The sequence below is a fragment of the Elgaria multicarinata genome, chromosome 17 (assembly GCF_023053635.1).
Source record: "Elgaria multicarinata webbii isolate HBS135686 ecotype San Diego chromosome 17, rElgMul1.1.pri, whole genome shotgun sequence".
Lineage (NCBI taxonomy): Eukaryota > Metazoa > Chordata > Lepidosauria > Squamata > Anguidae > Elgaria > Elgaria multicarinata.
This window is the reverse complement of record NC_086187.1, coordinates 21,655,329-21,671,593: the sequence shown is the minus strand read 5'-3', so window position 1 is coordinate 21,671,593 and position 16,265 is coordinate 21,655,329. Positions and strand designations below refer to the sequence as shown.

Sequence of the window (16,265 nt, the reverse complement as noted above, 5' to 3'; positions counted from 1 at the left end):
ATAATTTATTTATTACGTTTATATCCCGCCTTTTTTCCTCCAAGAGTTTAAGACTCTTATTATCCAGGAGCCGTTCAAGTAGGGCGACCATATGAAAAAGAGGACAGGGCTCCTGTATCTTTTAACAGTTGCATAGAAAAGGGGATTTCAGCAGGTGTCATTTGTATGCATGCCACGGTGGTATCCCTCAGGCATAGGGACCATAGGGGTGAGCTTACCTGCTCAGCCTGCTGCTTACCCCCAGAGGACCTGGCAATAACTTCAGAGCCTTTTCCTTGCAGGATTCCTTTATTATTAAAACCTCCTGGAACAGCGACACACCAAACTCTCTGCAGCAAAGCCCACGCCAGAAAGTGCATGAAACAGAAGCCCCACCCAGGCCTTCGATGACGACCTGGCGACTAGCAGCTGCAGACCTCTTAAAGACGGACAGCTGCACATCACACACACCCTTCTCTATCTACATATCACAGCCACACCTGGTGGAATTCCCTCTTCATCACAGCAGTTAAAGCTGCAGGAGCCCTGCCCATCTTTGTATCTGGGTCAATAAGGCTCCTGCAGCTTTAACTGTTGTGACAAGGAGGGAATTTCACTAGGTGCAGCATGCATACAAATGACACCTGTTGAAATTCCCCTTTCGATACAACTGTAGGAGACCTGTTCTCCTTTTCGCATGGACACCCTAAGTCGAGGGTAGGCTAAAAAACAACCAGCAGTTGGGTGAGAGTTCATCCAGAACTAATTCCAACCTACAAGGCAGTGCTTTGTATTTGGGAGTTAACCAGAAAGCTACTACCTTCATCGCTAGTGGAAGGTCATGGAGGCTGATCCTACTGTTAAGCTACTAATGTTATTGTTATGAACAATAGCACAGGGCGTCTCTGTATTACAACGCTCCAGCCAGACTACTCTAATAAAACTTCACATTTGCAAAAGAAACCAAACCTGTTTGATTGAATCTGTTTGTCAGATATTGAACATGCTTCAAGGATACTATTCTTTTCCGATAGATGCAGGTTATATTTATATGACAAAGGCCGCAAATAACAACTCTATCAAACACGGCTATTCCTAGCACATTTTTGTTCTGTCTCCTGAAGTTACTAACCAAAATGCATATTTGCCGAGTCATAGAAAAGCTAAGATTACTGAAAAGCAAACTGGGTTTGGTAATGCACGATAGCACTAAGCTTTTGACAATTAAAAAATAAAATTAATGCAACAGCCACCTTTATCTTGTCTTTTTGAAAATGTTCCCCTACATAAGTTCCTTCAGATGTTATGTTCAGTACATGACTCGACCAGATTAAATAAAACAGACTTATTTTTGTTGTGTAGTTTTGTTGATATCTGCCCCACATTTTCAGTAGATTTATGAGACTGAGGGCCAACCAAGATGAGATGCAGATCTGCATTGCATCTCCTGTTGTTTCTTCCTGTTCCCACTACTCCCTTTTCAAAGCAGCTGTGCCCCAAGTTGCAATGGGATTGGGGGGGGGGATTCTTTTAAACTTTCCACTGTACACAAACACCATTTCTTTTGCAAAGTAGTACACCAGCAGTAAGTGTTGAGGTACAACACCTGAACGGAAACTGGCATGAACTATCTTGCCAGAGTTTGCACAACAAATGACCATTTCTTACTCTTTTGCTGCATTCAGCCCATCCATCTTGCCTTGAGGTTCTACTTTTGCAGGGTTATATTTTTGCAGCTCTTAAAAGAACAATGTTTTGTACTCCCTCACACAGTGCAACCATTGCTGCTGGGATGGCTGTATGAAATATGGCTGCACAAATGCCATGACCATATAATAAATACTCTAGGTGAAGTAGTCTTGAGTAACATAACTCCTCCCATGCCTTGTCTTGTAATCCACCCAGAGAGCTTCAGCTAATGGGCACTATAAAATGTAATAAAAAATAAAATATCCCACACCAACCCAATTTGCTACCCTGAGAATGTTGACTTGAAGACCAGGATACTAATGTAACAAATAAGTAATGAAATCACTATGTGAACTTCTATATCAAATGTAAATACTTGAGCGCCCATGTGTTTCCTTCCTTTGCTGTCAAACCGATGCCTCTGGAAAGCTCAAGGGTACAACAGTGATGGCCTCCTGACCTCCACGCCAAGAGCTGGACCTTAGAGGGGTAACACCTTTGTTAGGTGGAGGTTCCATTTAATTGTCATGGCCAATAGTCACTGAAAGACCGATGCTCCACGAGTTTTGCCTAATCCAGGCCTTCCCCAACCTGGGTTCCTCCAGATATTATGGCCTACAACTCCTATCAGCCCCAGCTAGCACGGCCAATGGTTAGCGATGATGGAAGCTATAGTACAAAAGATATGGAGGTCACCAGACTGGGGGAGGCTGGAATCCTTCAAGCAGTGTAACATTTTGCTTTTCCATAAACATTCATGCCAGTGCTTTATGCTGTGACACAATCATATACTCGTTCTTTTTGGAAACAAATCATGTGGCATTTAACAACTATAATGAGATGATTAGCAGCTGTTTTTCTACGGTATAACAAATTTACCAAGTTATGACAGGCACTCAGCAAAAATACCAAAAAAAGAAAACTTTATTATTTAGTTCCAAATATTACATGCGTTTTCAAAAAAATTAAAACTCTTAAACATTTTCAATAGCTTCTTGTCAGTTTGGAGGCAGCAAAGGATACCAGAGACAAATATTTTGAAAAAGCATTTACAAAAATACATTGCACAAAGTCCTATCTCGCTTCTTTAAAAATAAGTTAGTGTTATGCAAAATTTCCCCACTCCCTCAGCTCCCCAAATTTGGGTTTATACAGGATAATTCTGATTTATATATTTAAATGTAGAGTTTATTAAACACCTGTACAGGTTTTAGCAAGCTCTTCAATTGGCCATTGTTTTGATTTCTCGCTGAACTTAGGCAAACAAATGGTCTTCTGGAAATAAAACTCTTTTTTATAAATATTTATGGACTCCTGGGCAACATACATTAACTCCATTCAGAGAACCAGGCAGCAGCAACTTGTCTTTCCAAAAAGAATACAAAAAAATATTATTATAACTTGATCCTCCAAAAAAGCAGGACCATAAGGTAAAATTTCTGCACACCACCAGTTTAAGAGATCTTTTTCCTAAACAGATTTCTAATGAGATTTGCAAATTAATTTTAAAAGGATGCTGAGCTGTATGATGAGTTAGTTTAAGGAAAATTCCACACTCCACAAGAGTTCTTGTAAAACTTCAGCTGCAGACCTGAAGTTGTTATTGTGTGAGTTTTTTTAAAAAAAATACAGATGGGGATTTTGGGAGAACTGATGTGAAAATCATGACTCTGAGGATTTTTTCACACAATCAATCTAGTGAAGCTTCCTCTGGCTTTCCAGAGACTAGCAGCAACCCAGTGAGGCTTTGGGAAGGTAAACTACACAAAACAGAATGTGTGAATATGCTGAAGCCATGAACTATGTTTGCAGATTACTTTAAGGTTTAGCATTTCTAGCATCATCTAAATCCGGTTCCATGTCTACATTTCTTTTTCATTATCTCTCATTGCACAACACCTAATCTTGTGAGCCCTTCTAATTCAATCCCATCTCAGCCATTTCTTCTAAATGTGACCTCTTCCTCCTTCATTCAAGTTATACTTCTCTGCCTGACCTTATGTTGAAACACTTGGCCAAATTCACTCTTAACATACAAGGCAACATTCTAACTCATTCAATTGCTACTAGCTACTATGACCAACAACTTGTTCAAAAGAAGAAGATAAAAAAGTCAAAATTTTAAGACTTTTCTTTTTAAAGCAGTTGTTATTGATACTTGTTTTTCTGTTTGATTCTTAGTCTTGTTACCAGTCTGGTTTCTGAATGGCTTTTGGCTCCATTCTTTTCTTGCTATATATAATATTAAAGCAAAAGACGTTCTAAATCCAGGAGATGAATAAAGCATGCTTCAGGCACACTTACTCCTCAAAAGTATATGGTATAAAATCTTGCTGAGAATTTATGAAGCACATGAAGTGGCTTTCAGGACTGGGAAGTTGTGCCCAAAATGTGTCTATAGAGGAAATGCACCAACCTCTGGGACCACACAGTCTCCCATCACTGCAAGAAGACTTTTTGCTGGATGTTCAAGAAACCCCATGAAAATGATTGGAAACTGCGTAACCAGTGTATGATACAGATTGCATCCATGGCCATTTTAAAAAATTATGTAGAGGTTTGGAAGTGGGCCCCAATATTAAAAACAGATTCCTAGCTGCCAAAAAAAAAAAAAAAAAGAGTTTTAAAAGCTTTATATTCTGAAGTAATAAAATAGGTATTAACTGGGTTTTGCAAATGAGAGCAGTTGGCATGCAATATTTTTCTCAGAAATGAACACATTAAAAATATCAAGCTGTCTGGCAGTTACAAACTGAGCATCCGAGCAAATAACCATTGGATTTGGTATACAATGCTGTTGGCAGTCTTCTACACATCGCTGAGGAGGAATATAGAACCTGCTGCACATTACACATCCTCATCTTTTTAAGGATTCCAGTGTTCCAGGCTTTCCCTTTATATATATATATATAGATAGATATATACACATATAGACAGAAAAAATGTACAACAAGAAGTAGGAAAGCATACATAGTTTTCATTCAGCAGGTCTCCCGTGCACTCTGAACCGATAGAGGCATGTGTACTCTGTATGGCCCCAATTGGAAAATATTCTTAGCTCCACTATCTGGAATGCTTTTTCAGTTGTCTCCTAAAACAGATGAGGAAGGATTTAGAAGTTAGCATGGGTCTAATTAAAAAAGTAATTTCTTGGTAGCGTAAGTTCTATTGTAAAATATCCACACCTTGCAATTAAGGCAGGGCTATCAGTCCCCACAAATTTATTTGTTATAAAATCAGATTACACAATAATAGTGGTGGTGGGAAATTGCAATTAGGGGAGGTTGAAATATAGCGTTTTCCTAGTACGGACAGCCTCATTCTATTGCGGTGTCTAGGCTTCTTTGAAAGATTGGCTAATAAAACTGGCTTGTTAGCAGCTTTTGTCGACTTAACTGCAAGGCCGGTACAAACAATGTTTGCATTTTACTCAATACATGCATGATCCAGTTATTTGTTTTACAGGCATTACTAGTAAAAGAATCAGGGCCTAATAGTACTTTCATGCTAGAGTTCCATGGGACCATTACCATGGAACTGTAGAAAAGCCCCAAGAATATAGAAATGGGGGGAAATAAAAAGAAGCAAAAGGCAGGTATGTTTTACAACTGTATCTTCTAGAAATGTTTTCATACCATTACTTGGAACTTCTGTAGTGACTCTCCATCTTGATCATATGTATATTGGCCCAGAAGCACACCCTCTTCCTGATACTCATTTTCAAGACCCTGCCAAGACAAATGTTTAATATTGCTCTGAATTCTCACCACAGAAGATAGGCAAGAATCAGTTTTAATTTCAGGCTCGCTCGCTCGCTCTGTCCGTAAAAAGAAGAATGCAGTTTCTTAGTACCATGATACAGAAAATAAAGGTTATAAAGGGAAGGAGATAGGGCACCCCAATGCACCCTACTAATTTGAGGACAAGAAACAGTGTTTTAGAAACACTGCAGCAGAGCCTCAGGATAACTATGATGCAATGCTAAAAATGCCTGAAATGTTGTCTGTGTACAACAGTAGCTGTTCATAAATAATATCTTGACTTGTTAGTTCTACTTTAACAAATAATACACATAACAAACATACAATCTCCTGGTTTTAATTTTTACGATTTACTGGAAGCCCTATTGTGTTATTTTTCTGAATACACTGAAAACTACTTAGGACTTTTAAAAAGCAATTTGCTGTTACAACTGCTTGTACAGATCTCGGGTTGGATCCAAGATCTGCCTTCTGTGGACACTCTGTTCGATTTTGGGAGATCTCTTCTCCGCAACCCCTGGGCCACAGCTTACCTCACTCAGCAGGGTCCCCCAATCCTCTAGCTAATATTTTTGGAGGACTGGAGATGTTGCTGTGGGGAGGGGGTGGGGTGGGGAGGCCCACTTCCACAACCCTTGTTACAGACACCTAAATCTGGATTCTTCCCCTCAAATAACATTTCCTATGGGAAGTGTCCTGAAGCAAGTTTATTTGGGATAGGTTATATAATACAGCAATATGCTGAGCTATTCAAAGTCCTTGAGACACAATTTTAAATCCTGCTCAACTGAACTTGAGCAAAACCAATTCGTTTATTAAATAAAACTCATTTATTTTTCCAAAGGTAAGACTTACATATACTGAAAAATCCTTCGGAGCGCTGGTAATATTGCCTGTTGGCGAAAGCGTTTTTGGTATGTGTTCCAGGGTGAAAGCTGCAGGGTAGATCATCATGGAAAGCCTGACAACAAGGTATCCCTGTGATCCTTTGAAAGCCCAGCAATTTCCAGGATACATGTCAGGCTTAAGGGAAGAAATACAAGTTGTAAAGACGCAGTTCATTAAGTAAAGATTTAGAGTGCCACATATGTTGCTGGCATAATATGGTTAATGCATTTCGTATTGCAAAATTAGGAAGTGCCCTGTGGCTGCATGTTGGCCTTTGACTTCACAAGTCAGGAGACTCAGCAACTTAAAATCATAGTAACACAAGAGCAATAATATAATTACAACTGTCAGTGGCAAAGTCATGCCAGGGGCACAGATTGAAGTTCACTAGTTTGGACTTTAGACCGCTTCATATATAAATAATAATTGCACAAATTGTTGAAACACGTTTCTGTGAGGTGGGAGACAGATTCAATGGGCTTCCCATTTGGATTTGCCAGATGGTATACTATGCCTCTACAGCAGCCTGCCCCAACTTGGTGCTCTGCAGATGTGTTGGACTACATAGCTGGCTGGGGGATTCTGGGAGATGTAGTTCAACCCATCTGCAGGGCACCAGGTTGGGGAAGGCTGCACTAGAGTTTAGACACTGTGGTGCACCTCCTTTGTTTCTGCACTGGTATGGCAAGCGAGCACCCAATCACGGTCTTTATTTTCACCCAATTGTGGTCTTTCTTTTCACCCAATTGCGGTCTTTATTTTCAGAAATCCTCACACAAGGTCTGTGTACTCTGTGGTGTATCATTAGCTGTCAGGACTAATGTGAAATATCTGCAGCACAAATCTGACCTATGTTGTTTGCTGTCAGTGATGCAGTCATGACGATTGCCCCGGCATTTATAGGGGCAAATCAGCCTGCTGCAAAATACTGCATTTCAAAAATGCATCCAGGTAGAAGTACTCCACACCAGGAGTGAAAACTGGCGTCCTTGTCAATTCCCCCCTATTTCAGAAAGTTGATTTGCATTTAAATGGCTCAGGTTATAAATAGCTCACAAATTTAGCCCCCAATGTTCTCGGCAATAAGCTCTATATCGGGGAATTCTTGCCAGAGACTCGAAAAGGTTACTGGGATGAAAACCTAAAAGGGGAGTGGAAACTAAGCTACATCAAGATTAGCTCATCCCATATAAGCAGAGGATCACCAGATGCAAACAAGATGCAAGCAACCCAAGTTACTGCTGCAGGAAGTGGAAACACACTTATCTATAATTCAGACAGTCACAGAAATCCTTTTGAACAAAGGGCCTGAGCTCTTAAACACATAAATATACCAGCAAGTGTTTTTATATCACTAGCATTTTAATTACCTGGATCACGACCCGAGGAGATTGAGAGAAGTACCACAAAGGAATTCCAAAGAGACTTATTAGTGCTGTTTTGGTTTCATACGTCTCTGAACAGCGAGTACTCAATATGCTGCCACCTTGAAGAGGAAAAAAACACACAGAGAGACATTAAAACTATTCAGGTTTGTTAATAAGGCAGTTCGCATATAGTCTGCATGTGCCTTTGGGAAAAGATACTAGAAGTGTTGCTGCCCAATGCAGCAGTTTTCAACCCCTGGCTGCCCACTATTTTCTCTTATATGGAGAAGCACAGACTCAGATAAAGACGGCTCCCTCTTAAGTGTGGTTAAACCACAAAGAACATCCAAATACCATTAAAAGCCATGAGAATAGAGCATTCTTTGCCTGGCATCTTCATTTGTTATCTTTTAGGTGCTGAATAAACATGGCCAGGGAAAGAGCCCCAGAGTTTGGGGCCTACCACAGGAAAGGGCCTCTCTCTGATAGCCATCAGCCTAACTTTGATAACATGAAAAGGTGCGATCAAAATCAGATCTAAATGTTTTTGTATTTATTGTTGAACTAATACTCTGGTACAGGACAGGCTAACCAACCCACCCGATTCACCATTACTTACCTCCAGATTCCAAAGCGAAGTCTACCATGCCAGTCTTGTCTTGAGAATAAAGCTTCAGTGCGTTATTGACAATAAGGCGTGCTTGCTGCAAATATATGAGAAATCGGAAGGAAACTTCAACGCTGTATTTCAGCATTCTGACAAGTCGATGAAAGTCACATACCAATAAAGAAGCACTTTTGCCACAGAAGAATTATTTTATACTGCATACATCTTAAACATGCTTTTAAAGGCAACATTACAAGGCCCATCAATCCGACTTCACTCTCTGACTAAGTCAGAAGTTCTCCAACAGCATCATGAGCACCGCCACATCTAAACTTCCACCAAATATAGCTCAAAACAGAACTGTTTGAAGTTACAGAACAGGAAGAAATGGCAATTGTCTCTGAAGGCTTTCAAAAAAAGGCACACTGCTTACTTCAAGGATTACTATATCGGTCATGTATCTTTCTGTGTGATAGCACAGCATTATATGCATTTATCAACACAGATATGGGTGTTAAATTTTTAAGTTCCTGTGAGTGGAACTATGTGCTCAGGTTGCTCCTATTGGTGGAAGGGGTTGGTGAGGCAATTTTTGCCAATTCCCCCTTTCTCCCTTGTAGATCTGCTCTGGAGTGTTGGAGACACTCCAGAACAGCACAGGGATGGTGTCTGTCTGTCTGTCTGTCTGTCTCTCTCTGTGTGTGTTGGGATACTGAGGGGGAAAAGGAGAACTGGTGAAAGTTGCCAGCAGGACCACTGGATCACACTCCCTTTCTTTGATGGAAAGGCATCTCTAGATCCAAGCCGTCATTTAATGAGATTGTGGAAGTTATAGTCTGTATTCAATGTTAGTTCTACTTATAGACCTATTGACATCAATGTGATTTAGGTTGGATGCAACCTTAACCTTATATATATATATCTCATAGTTTTATGTAGGTTGATGGAACACATGAACTTCATTTTCTTACTTTTAAACTGGTCTTCGACAGTGTGTCTTTTTTTAAATTCATAAGACTATTATGTTTTCCACAGACACAAATATATTTTATGTAAACTCAAATACTGAACAAAAAATGATGTATTTGTTTTCTATTACACATTCCAGAATGTGTGGGAAATGTGAATTATGGAGAGTAACATGCCTGTTTTAATTTTCTTTAAGAAATTATCAGAAAAATGAAGGAACAATGGCTTGTCTGTAAGGAGCCAATATGATTTGTTGTCTTTCTGCCACTGCTGTTTTATTATGTATCTAAAACTTGTGAACATTCATAATTCTCCTGCAAAACATTCCCTAGTAAAAGATGAATTGCATGCACTGTCTTACACTTTGATACATTTTAAGATTAAGTATTACAAGAGCTATTTTAACAGAAATTGCATGTCAGAAACCAATCAACAGTGCACAATATTTCTTGCTTACCGCTTCCGTGATGCCTGCAATCCCAGCCTCGTTCACCACACTTGTTACTACCTCCGAAGCAGACTTTGAATTTGTGACAGACATGTGGAGAGTTATATTCTTGAGGATGTTCAATTCCAAATCTCGCAACAAAACCTGCAAGTCACTCTTGCTCACAAATTTGGACGTTAGCCACTGAAGCAGCGATTCTGGCAAGTCTCCTGGTTGGTTACCGAAAAGCATGAACCTGACTGATTCTTTAACCTGAGCGTCTACCTAGAAAAAGACCGTATGGTGAGTTAACCTCAGATCAGTTTTAAAATAAAAGAAGTTGCGTAATATACATTTAGGGCACAATCTTATGCATGTTTAGACAGAAAAAAATCCTACAACTCCCAGCATTCCTTAGCCAGTATAAGTTAGGGAACAAACATTTTCTTCCTAGACTAGTTATTTAAGTAACTGTTCAAAGAAAATGTGAAAAATTCCAGCACAAGCTCCTTGTGTGAGTCTAAACGGCTCTTTGGATTACAGTCCTACAATTTTTAATCCCATTTATTATTATTATCATCTTCAAAAGGAGTGACAGGGATAGCCAACAAAAATCTAGATTACTATAACCAAATGCTTGTCCTCAGCAACTGAGTGGACCAGCCATCTGCTAGTAGACAAGCCTGTGACATCCAAAATCCAATTGCATCTTATAGCACAGTCTTTTGAGCAAGCTGTATGTGTATTCACATGCTTCTGGTGCATAGGCCCAACAGACTCACTCCAGAACCCATACATTGGATGCTAAATACTATTGCAGAACTGGGTGCACAAATACAAGATGTTAAAGTGTCATTAGGAGGCCCTTCTAAACTTACCTTTTCATTAAGGGTGCCCATTGTGTCACAGCAAGTTTTCAATCCCTGTGAATTTAGCAGCTCCGATTTCATATGAGCCAATTCAAGTTCTAGATGCTTAATTTTGGATAAGAGATGCTGGTTTTGTTCATCGGTGTCACTGATACACAAACAGGTAATAAAAGACAGAGGTCAAACATCAAGTAACAGTCAAGAGAGCATTTGTATTTTCATATTTATTTATTTATTTATTTATGCATTTTTATGCCGCCATTCAGCCAAAAAAGGCTCTCATGGCGGCTTACAAAAGTATATCGAAGTAAAACAAAGTAACCCTCGTTATCATAAATTATTATTTGAACGTGATTACATTATGATGTTGTGAATGCAATTTAGAGAGATGTTTGTATGATCCACTGCTGAATTAAACTGGTTTAACTATTTGCAGTGCAGTCAAGAGACCGCTTTGGGCATTTACCCATAGATAGGAGAGTCACTCCTGGCACCTCTGTCACTATTTCTGAGTATCTTTTGAAGAGAGGGAATATGAACATGTCTTCTGGAGAGAGATGTGTGTTTTGTCCATGCAAGGGAACTTGCTGTGGTCAGATATGTGTATCTCCCTCCATGAGATGCAGAAGGAAGTGTGAATCATACACCCTTTGTGTCTCACTAATTTGGGAAAGCTGTCCAAGCTTTGCAAGGTTTGCAAGGTTTCCATAGGCTTCTAGTTTCTATAAACCTAATGGAGGAAATTGTATAAAATTATTGAATTCACTATCATTTGGCATGAAAAGGAGGTTCAATTCTAATTAATGCTACTTCAAAGAAGTTGCACAGAGGTGAAATGTCAGATTTCCTTTACTGTATAATTTCAAGACAAAACAGTCATCACAAAGTGAGTTTGGATAAGGCCTTTTAAAAATCCATTTTCTGAGCCTATGATTTCAATCAGTGCAAACAAGGGTATTTTTAACGTAAGAGGGCCAACAGGGTCAAGTGAAATAGAATAATTTTCTAGAATTTTGTAGCAATTTCTTGAATTTAATTGCAAGGTACAGCAGCAGCACACAAATGGCTATCCAATACCAACCCCCCATCCCACTCCACCCCTGGTGAAACCAACCATCTTTCTTTGACTCAGGTGTTAAAGAAGAACTACTACAATCAGTTTACATTACATTTTTAATCACTTGGTGGCAGGGTTCATAGTTCAAAATAATAGCTGAAGCCATACCTCACTATTTTTGCTTTTTGCTCAAGTTCCTTTTGGATGCCCTGAAAAAAATTTACAAATTTATTATTAAACCACATGCATTCCTGCCTCCACCTCACCTAATCAGAACTATGAAAGAGAAACTGTGAAGAAAGAATTCCCAAACAGAAACTTGGGACTTGCAAGAGAGAGAGAGAGAGAGAGAGAGAGAGAGAGAGAACGAAATAAATGGGGAACCAGTGGATATCACGCACTATGCAAGGCTATATATATTCCTGACTGAAGCTCAGATGTTCTGACGGCACTTGTAAGGAGGGTAGTGCTGGATTTCAACTGGGCATTGCATGTGACTTGGAAAAATCCCTCTTAAACTACTCTAAGGTGGTTGTTATTGTAATCCAACTCTCATCAATTAACTCAACATATGGTTACGGGGGAAGGGGATAAACCACAAGAAAGAAATGCACAGTCCTTCTTTCAGTGAACAAGCAATACCATACCTGACATATGGAGTTCCACATAAGACTCTTGATCACATGACCGGAACTTGAGTTTTCTAATCTTATTTTCACTAGGGCCTCTTTGTAAGTGAAAAATCCTTCCCTCTTTTTGTCTGAGGCTTATCCGCAATAAATCATGATTAATCAAACCCATTCTCTCTTGCAATAATCCCACCACGTTTCTTAATTTGTAGAGCTTTCAAGAATTGTTGAATCTAATACTGTTTTAAAGAGGTGTACCATATTTTAGAAAAAATGTTTCTAGTGCTGGGGAATAAAAAGAATTCTGACACTCTTAACAAAGCTACACATTTGGCACATTTCTGTATCCTTTTAAGTGGCTCTGGGAAGCATTTTATCCTCGCAACCATCCAATGAAGTTAGGTTAGATTGAAAGGTTATAATGTCCCCATGGCAACCCAGTGAGATTCATAGCTGAGCAAGGATTTGAGCATACGCTTCCCATACCCAAGCCCAGCATTGTGGTCATTATACTGTCATAGGAGAAGATTCCAAGTCCAGTTGTGAAGGTGCAACACAGAACACTGGCCAGGCCTTTCGGGCTTTCATCATTCAACATGAACCAAATTCAAACCCTACAACACACCAAAACACTCTCTGTGGGAATACATTAAAGGGGAAGATAGGAGGTGACAAAGAAGCTTGTCTATCATTACAGATTTTTTAATTAACAAACCTCAAAGGGCCCGGGGCATTCTGCAAAACAGATTGAAGAGCTGTAAGAGATGGATAGACCTCTTTTTTTCTTCTTACATTCCTCTCCTAAGTGTATTTGCTTGGAAGTGCCCCATTCTAATCAAGTGTGCTTAGAATTATACCATTACTGAAGAAATTAAAAATAAGTCCATTACCTCAGATTTTTCGGAGAGTTTTGCAAGGAGGTCTTCTAAAGCCACAATGCGCCATTCATGATCCTGATGCAAGGCCAAATAGTCATGCTTTAAAGACAAAACAGAACGATTTTTTTTTAAAAAAAGGCATTATTTACCAGAAGACTGCAAGCAAACATCTCTTGAGATTTCTCCCATGTTTAAATTCTGCATAGATTTTAAACATGCAACCCAAAATAATCTGTCCATACTATTAAGCCATACTTAAGAAGATGGACTAGATGAGCGATTTAATGCTACTCAAAATGGGGAAAATAGTAAAATGGTATCTTTTCAAATTTCATTCTTGAAAATTACCTTTTGTTCTTTGAATAGAATACCTCTATGTCAAATCTGGCAAATTTACAGATAATGGCTGAAATTGAAAGGAGAGCATGGCCAGGGGCTTGTTCACTGCCCTTTGAATTTGGAACACATACTTTGAACAGCAGATATATCCATCCTCCCTTCCCTGTGCATATTATAAACTGGTTTTGAAACGCCTTACAATGGCATGGTGGGCTGGGCTGGAGAGCTGTTGTCAAGAGGTACAAGTCCAAGACCCATCTGATACACAGAAGCAGTATTGTTCTTTGCATCCGGGCCTAAAAATGCAGCAGCTCAAACGCTAAGCTAGTTATAAGAATTTGTCCTGAACGTACTGTATATTAGTTTTATATGCAAACATGCATTTAATGTTAACATCCTTCCACTTAAACCAACGTCTTTGATCTAATGGAATGATAATGGAGCGCTTCCAGTGAGAATAACTACAATATAATTTGCTAGACTATTATCTTGCAGTGCAAACTGAAAATGCTTGTACCCGACCCACACAAATCCCAATTTCCCATGTCAATTCTTTCCTAAACAACCTCCTACAAGAAAAGCATTATTGAGTATTTTAACGACAAGTCTATAACCATTACATTAAGATTCCTAAGATGCAAGGAACAGTTCCAAGCAAATTACCGCTGGCCGTGCCGTTTCATCTGCTTTCATCTCTTTAAGATGTTGGCCTACTACATTTTTTATGAGTACCAACATTTCACTTTTGTCATTCATCTGGGTAACTTGATCTTGAAAGTTTTGCAACAGAAGTAGCATTTTAGTGTATTCTTCATCCTGGTGATGCCATCTCTCAGTCATGGAGGCCATTTGCTTTTCCAGCTCACGCATACGACCTGCATCAAAGAACGTCGTGGTTTCCTAGTACGTTGTAAAAGGATATTTATTGATTTCTATCCCACCTTTCTCATAAAATCATTCAAGCTGATTACAATAATAAAATCACACCACAATCACAACAAATTGTAATACAACTTAAAAACTATTAAACACTGAAACCTTAAAATAGACTAGAACAGCAGATTAAAACAGTAGCAGCAGCAGCTAATCCAGATTAATAACAGTTCAGGAGAGGCTTACTGAAATAAAATAATCTTCACTGTTCGCTTAAAAGTAGAAAGCGATAGGGCTGGCCAGTACCTCTCTTCGAAGGTCATTCCAAATACTGGGATTTATTCCCATCATTCATAAGATTACAAATGCAACACCATAAAATTCAATAGCCAGAATCTAGGGTTGTTTAGCCAGGCTATAAAGGTGGTGGGCAAAGGCAGACCCCCCAAAACAGATGCTCTACATGCCACTAGTACAGTGCCACAAAGGCATCTGTGATACAGGGAGGGAGCAGGCAAAGGACAAAGGAAACAAACAACCCAGGGATTGAGGAAACAAACCTCGGTTTGTTCCATTATCTGACAGACAAACCATGGTTCGTTGGGTAGGGCCAACAAGCCATGGATTAAAAAAAATCCTGGGTTAGCATTAAGTGCAAGCCAGACCACAGTGGGGTGTAAGAGTCCAGAGCTCATTCTTTAGTCCAGCAATTTAATTCACCAGGGGTAGCTGGTCAATGTCAAAGCTGAGACATTGAACAGAATCTGCTTATTGAAGTAGGATCCAGAGATTCCCGGCTATCATATTAAAAAAAATCCTACAACAATGTTGCAGAGATGGCTATGAAGACAGACAGTGGCCCAGTTTAGACATCATGGCCAAAGCATGGTTTGGTCACTGGAAACATGCCTCAAGCTCATGTATTCCCTTCTCACCATACACACTCCAACACCGTCTCTCTCTTTCATATTAACCAAACTGGGCAATCTATTAGCCTTGACATTAACCAGCTAACATCTGATAGAATGAATAACTATAAATGCTGACATCTAAAAAGGGTCATTATCTGTGAAAGGCTCCAGTATTCATGATGTATAGCTGGGTCCTCTTATAAAAATGACATGCCCCACACTCACAGCTGCCTTTCCCTAGAACGGACACTACTGTCCATCACTTTGCTCTCTCTCGGCTCATCTCGGTTGCTACTTCACTGCAGCTTATAACAAAGTTTTTAAACTTTCCAAATTCTGCAAAATGCATGAAGTTCAAAAGCATGTAAACAGAGAACATGCCTACAAAATATGAAAACACGTAATCCTGATTTCTGACATTTATTACATGCTCTTGTGAAATAAAAGCCTTAAGTCATGTACAAAATAGCTTACATCTGGATGCCTAAGAGCAGAAGATGAATCAGGTTGAGGCTCAATGATCTCTGCAGAGTCTTCCCACATGTGCATTCTATGTAAGCTTGTCCAATTCAAAGCAGGCAATAACGAAAGGAAACCTTCAGGACCCCAGTGCCATAAACCTGAAGCGATAAGATTGAAAGGAGCGGGAGGGAATGTGCTGCTAAGAAGAACTCAGATTTCATGACTTTATATAACTAAGTTCATAAAATAATTTGGCTTTAATAAACCATTAATCATCTTCACAAATTGTAACTTTTCATAATGCAGACATTTAAATTGTGAAAACCCAAGATCAATGGGGGAAGGATTGTAGCTCAGTGGTAAATCACATGCTTGGTACATAGATGGTCCCAGGTTCAACCTCTGGCATCTCCAAATAAGGGCCGGGAATGACCTGTCTGAAACCCTGGCGAGGTGCTGCCAGTCAGTGCCGACAGTACTGAACTAGATGGACCAGTGGTCTAAAGGCAGTTTCCTATGTTCCTTATGCATCTCAGGATCCCTCCCTCCCACAAATTAAC

At 39.5% G+C, this 16,265-nt stretch overlaps 1 protein-coding gene across 8 annotated transcripts in view; it reads right to left on the bottom strand.

Moving 5' to 3' along the window:
* Positions 1 to 2,574: 2,574 nt before the first annotated feature.
* The window catches only part of SUN1 (Sad1 and UNC84 domain containing 1), a 40,755-nt gene continuing 27,064 nt past the window's right edge, over positions 2,575 to 16,265 (bottom strand). For all 8 annotated transcript variants that reach the window (XM_063143299.1, XM_063143297.1, XM_063143301.1 and 5 more), the window contains 11 exons: positions 15,718 to 15,863; positions 14,123 to 14,359; positions 13,133 to 13,219; positions 11,782 to 11,822; positions 10,566 to 10,704; positions 9,718 to 9,972; positions 8,304 to 8,388; positions 7,688 to 7,803; positions 6,285 to 6,452; positions 5,304 to 5,396; positions 2,575 to 4,759 (listed from right to left, as the gene is read on the bottom strand). In XM_063143299.1, the coding sequence (XP_062999369.1) occupies positions 4,646 to 4,759; positions 5,304 to 5,396; positions 6,285 to 6,452; positions 7,688 to 7,803; positions 8,304 to 8,388; positions 9,718 to 9,972; positions 10,566 to 10,704; positions 11,782 to 11,822; positions 13,133 to 13,219; positions 14,123 to 14,359; positions 15,718 to 15,863 (1,481 nt within the window). In that variant the 3' untranslated portion in view covers positions 2,575 to 4,645. The remainder of the gene's footprint in view (positions 4,760 to 5,303; positions 5,397 to 6,284; positions 6,453 to 7,687; positions 7,804 to 8,303; positions 8,389 to 9,717; positions 9,973 to 10,565; positions 10,705 to 11,781; positions 11,823 to 13,132; positions 13,220 to 14,122; positions 14,360 to 15,717; positions 15,864 to 16,265) is intronic.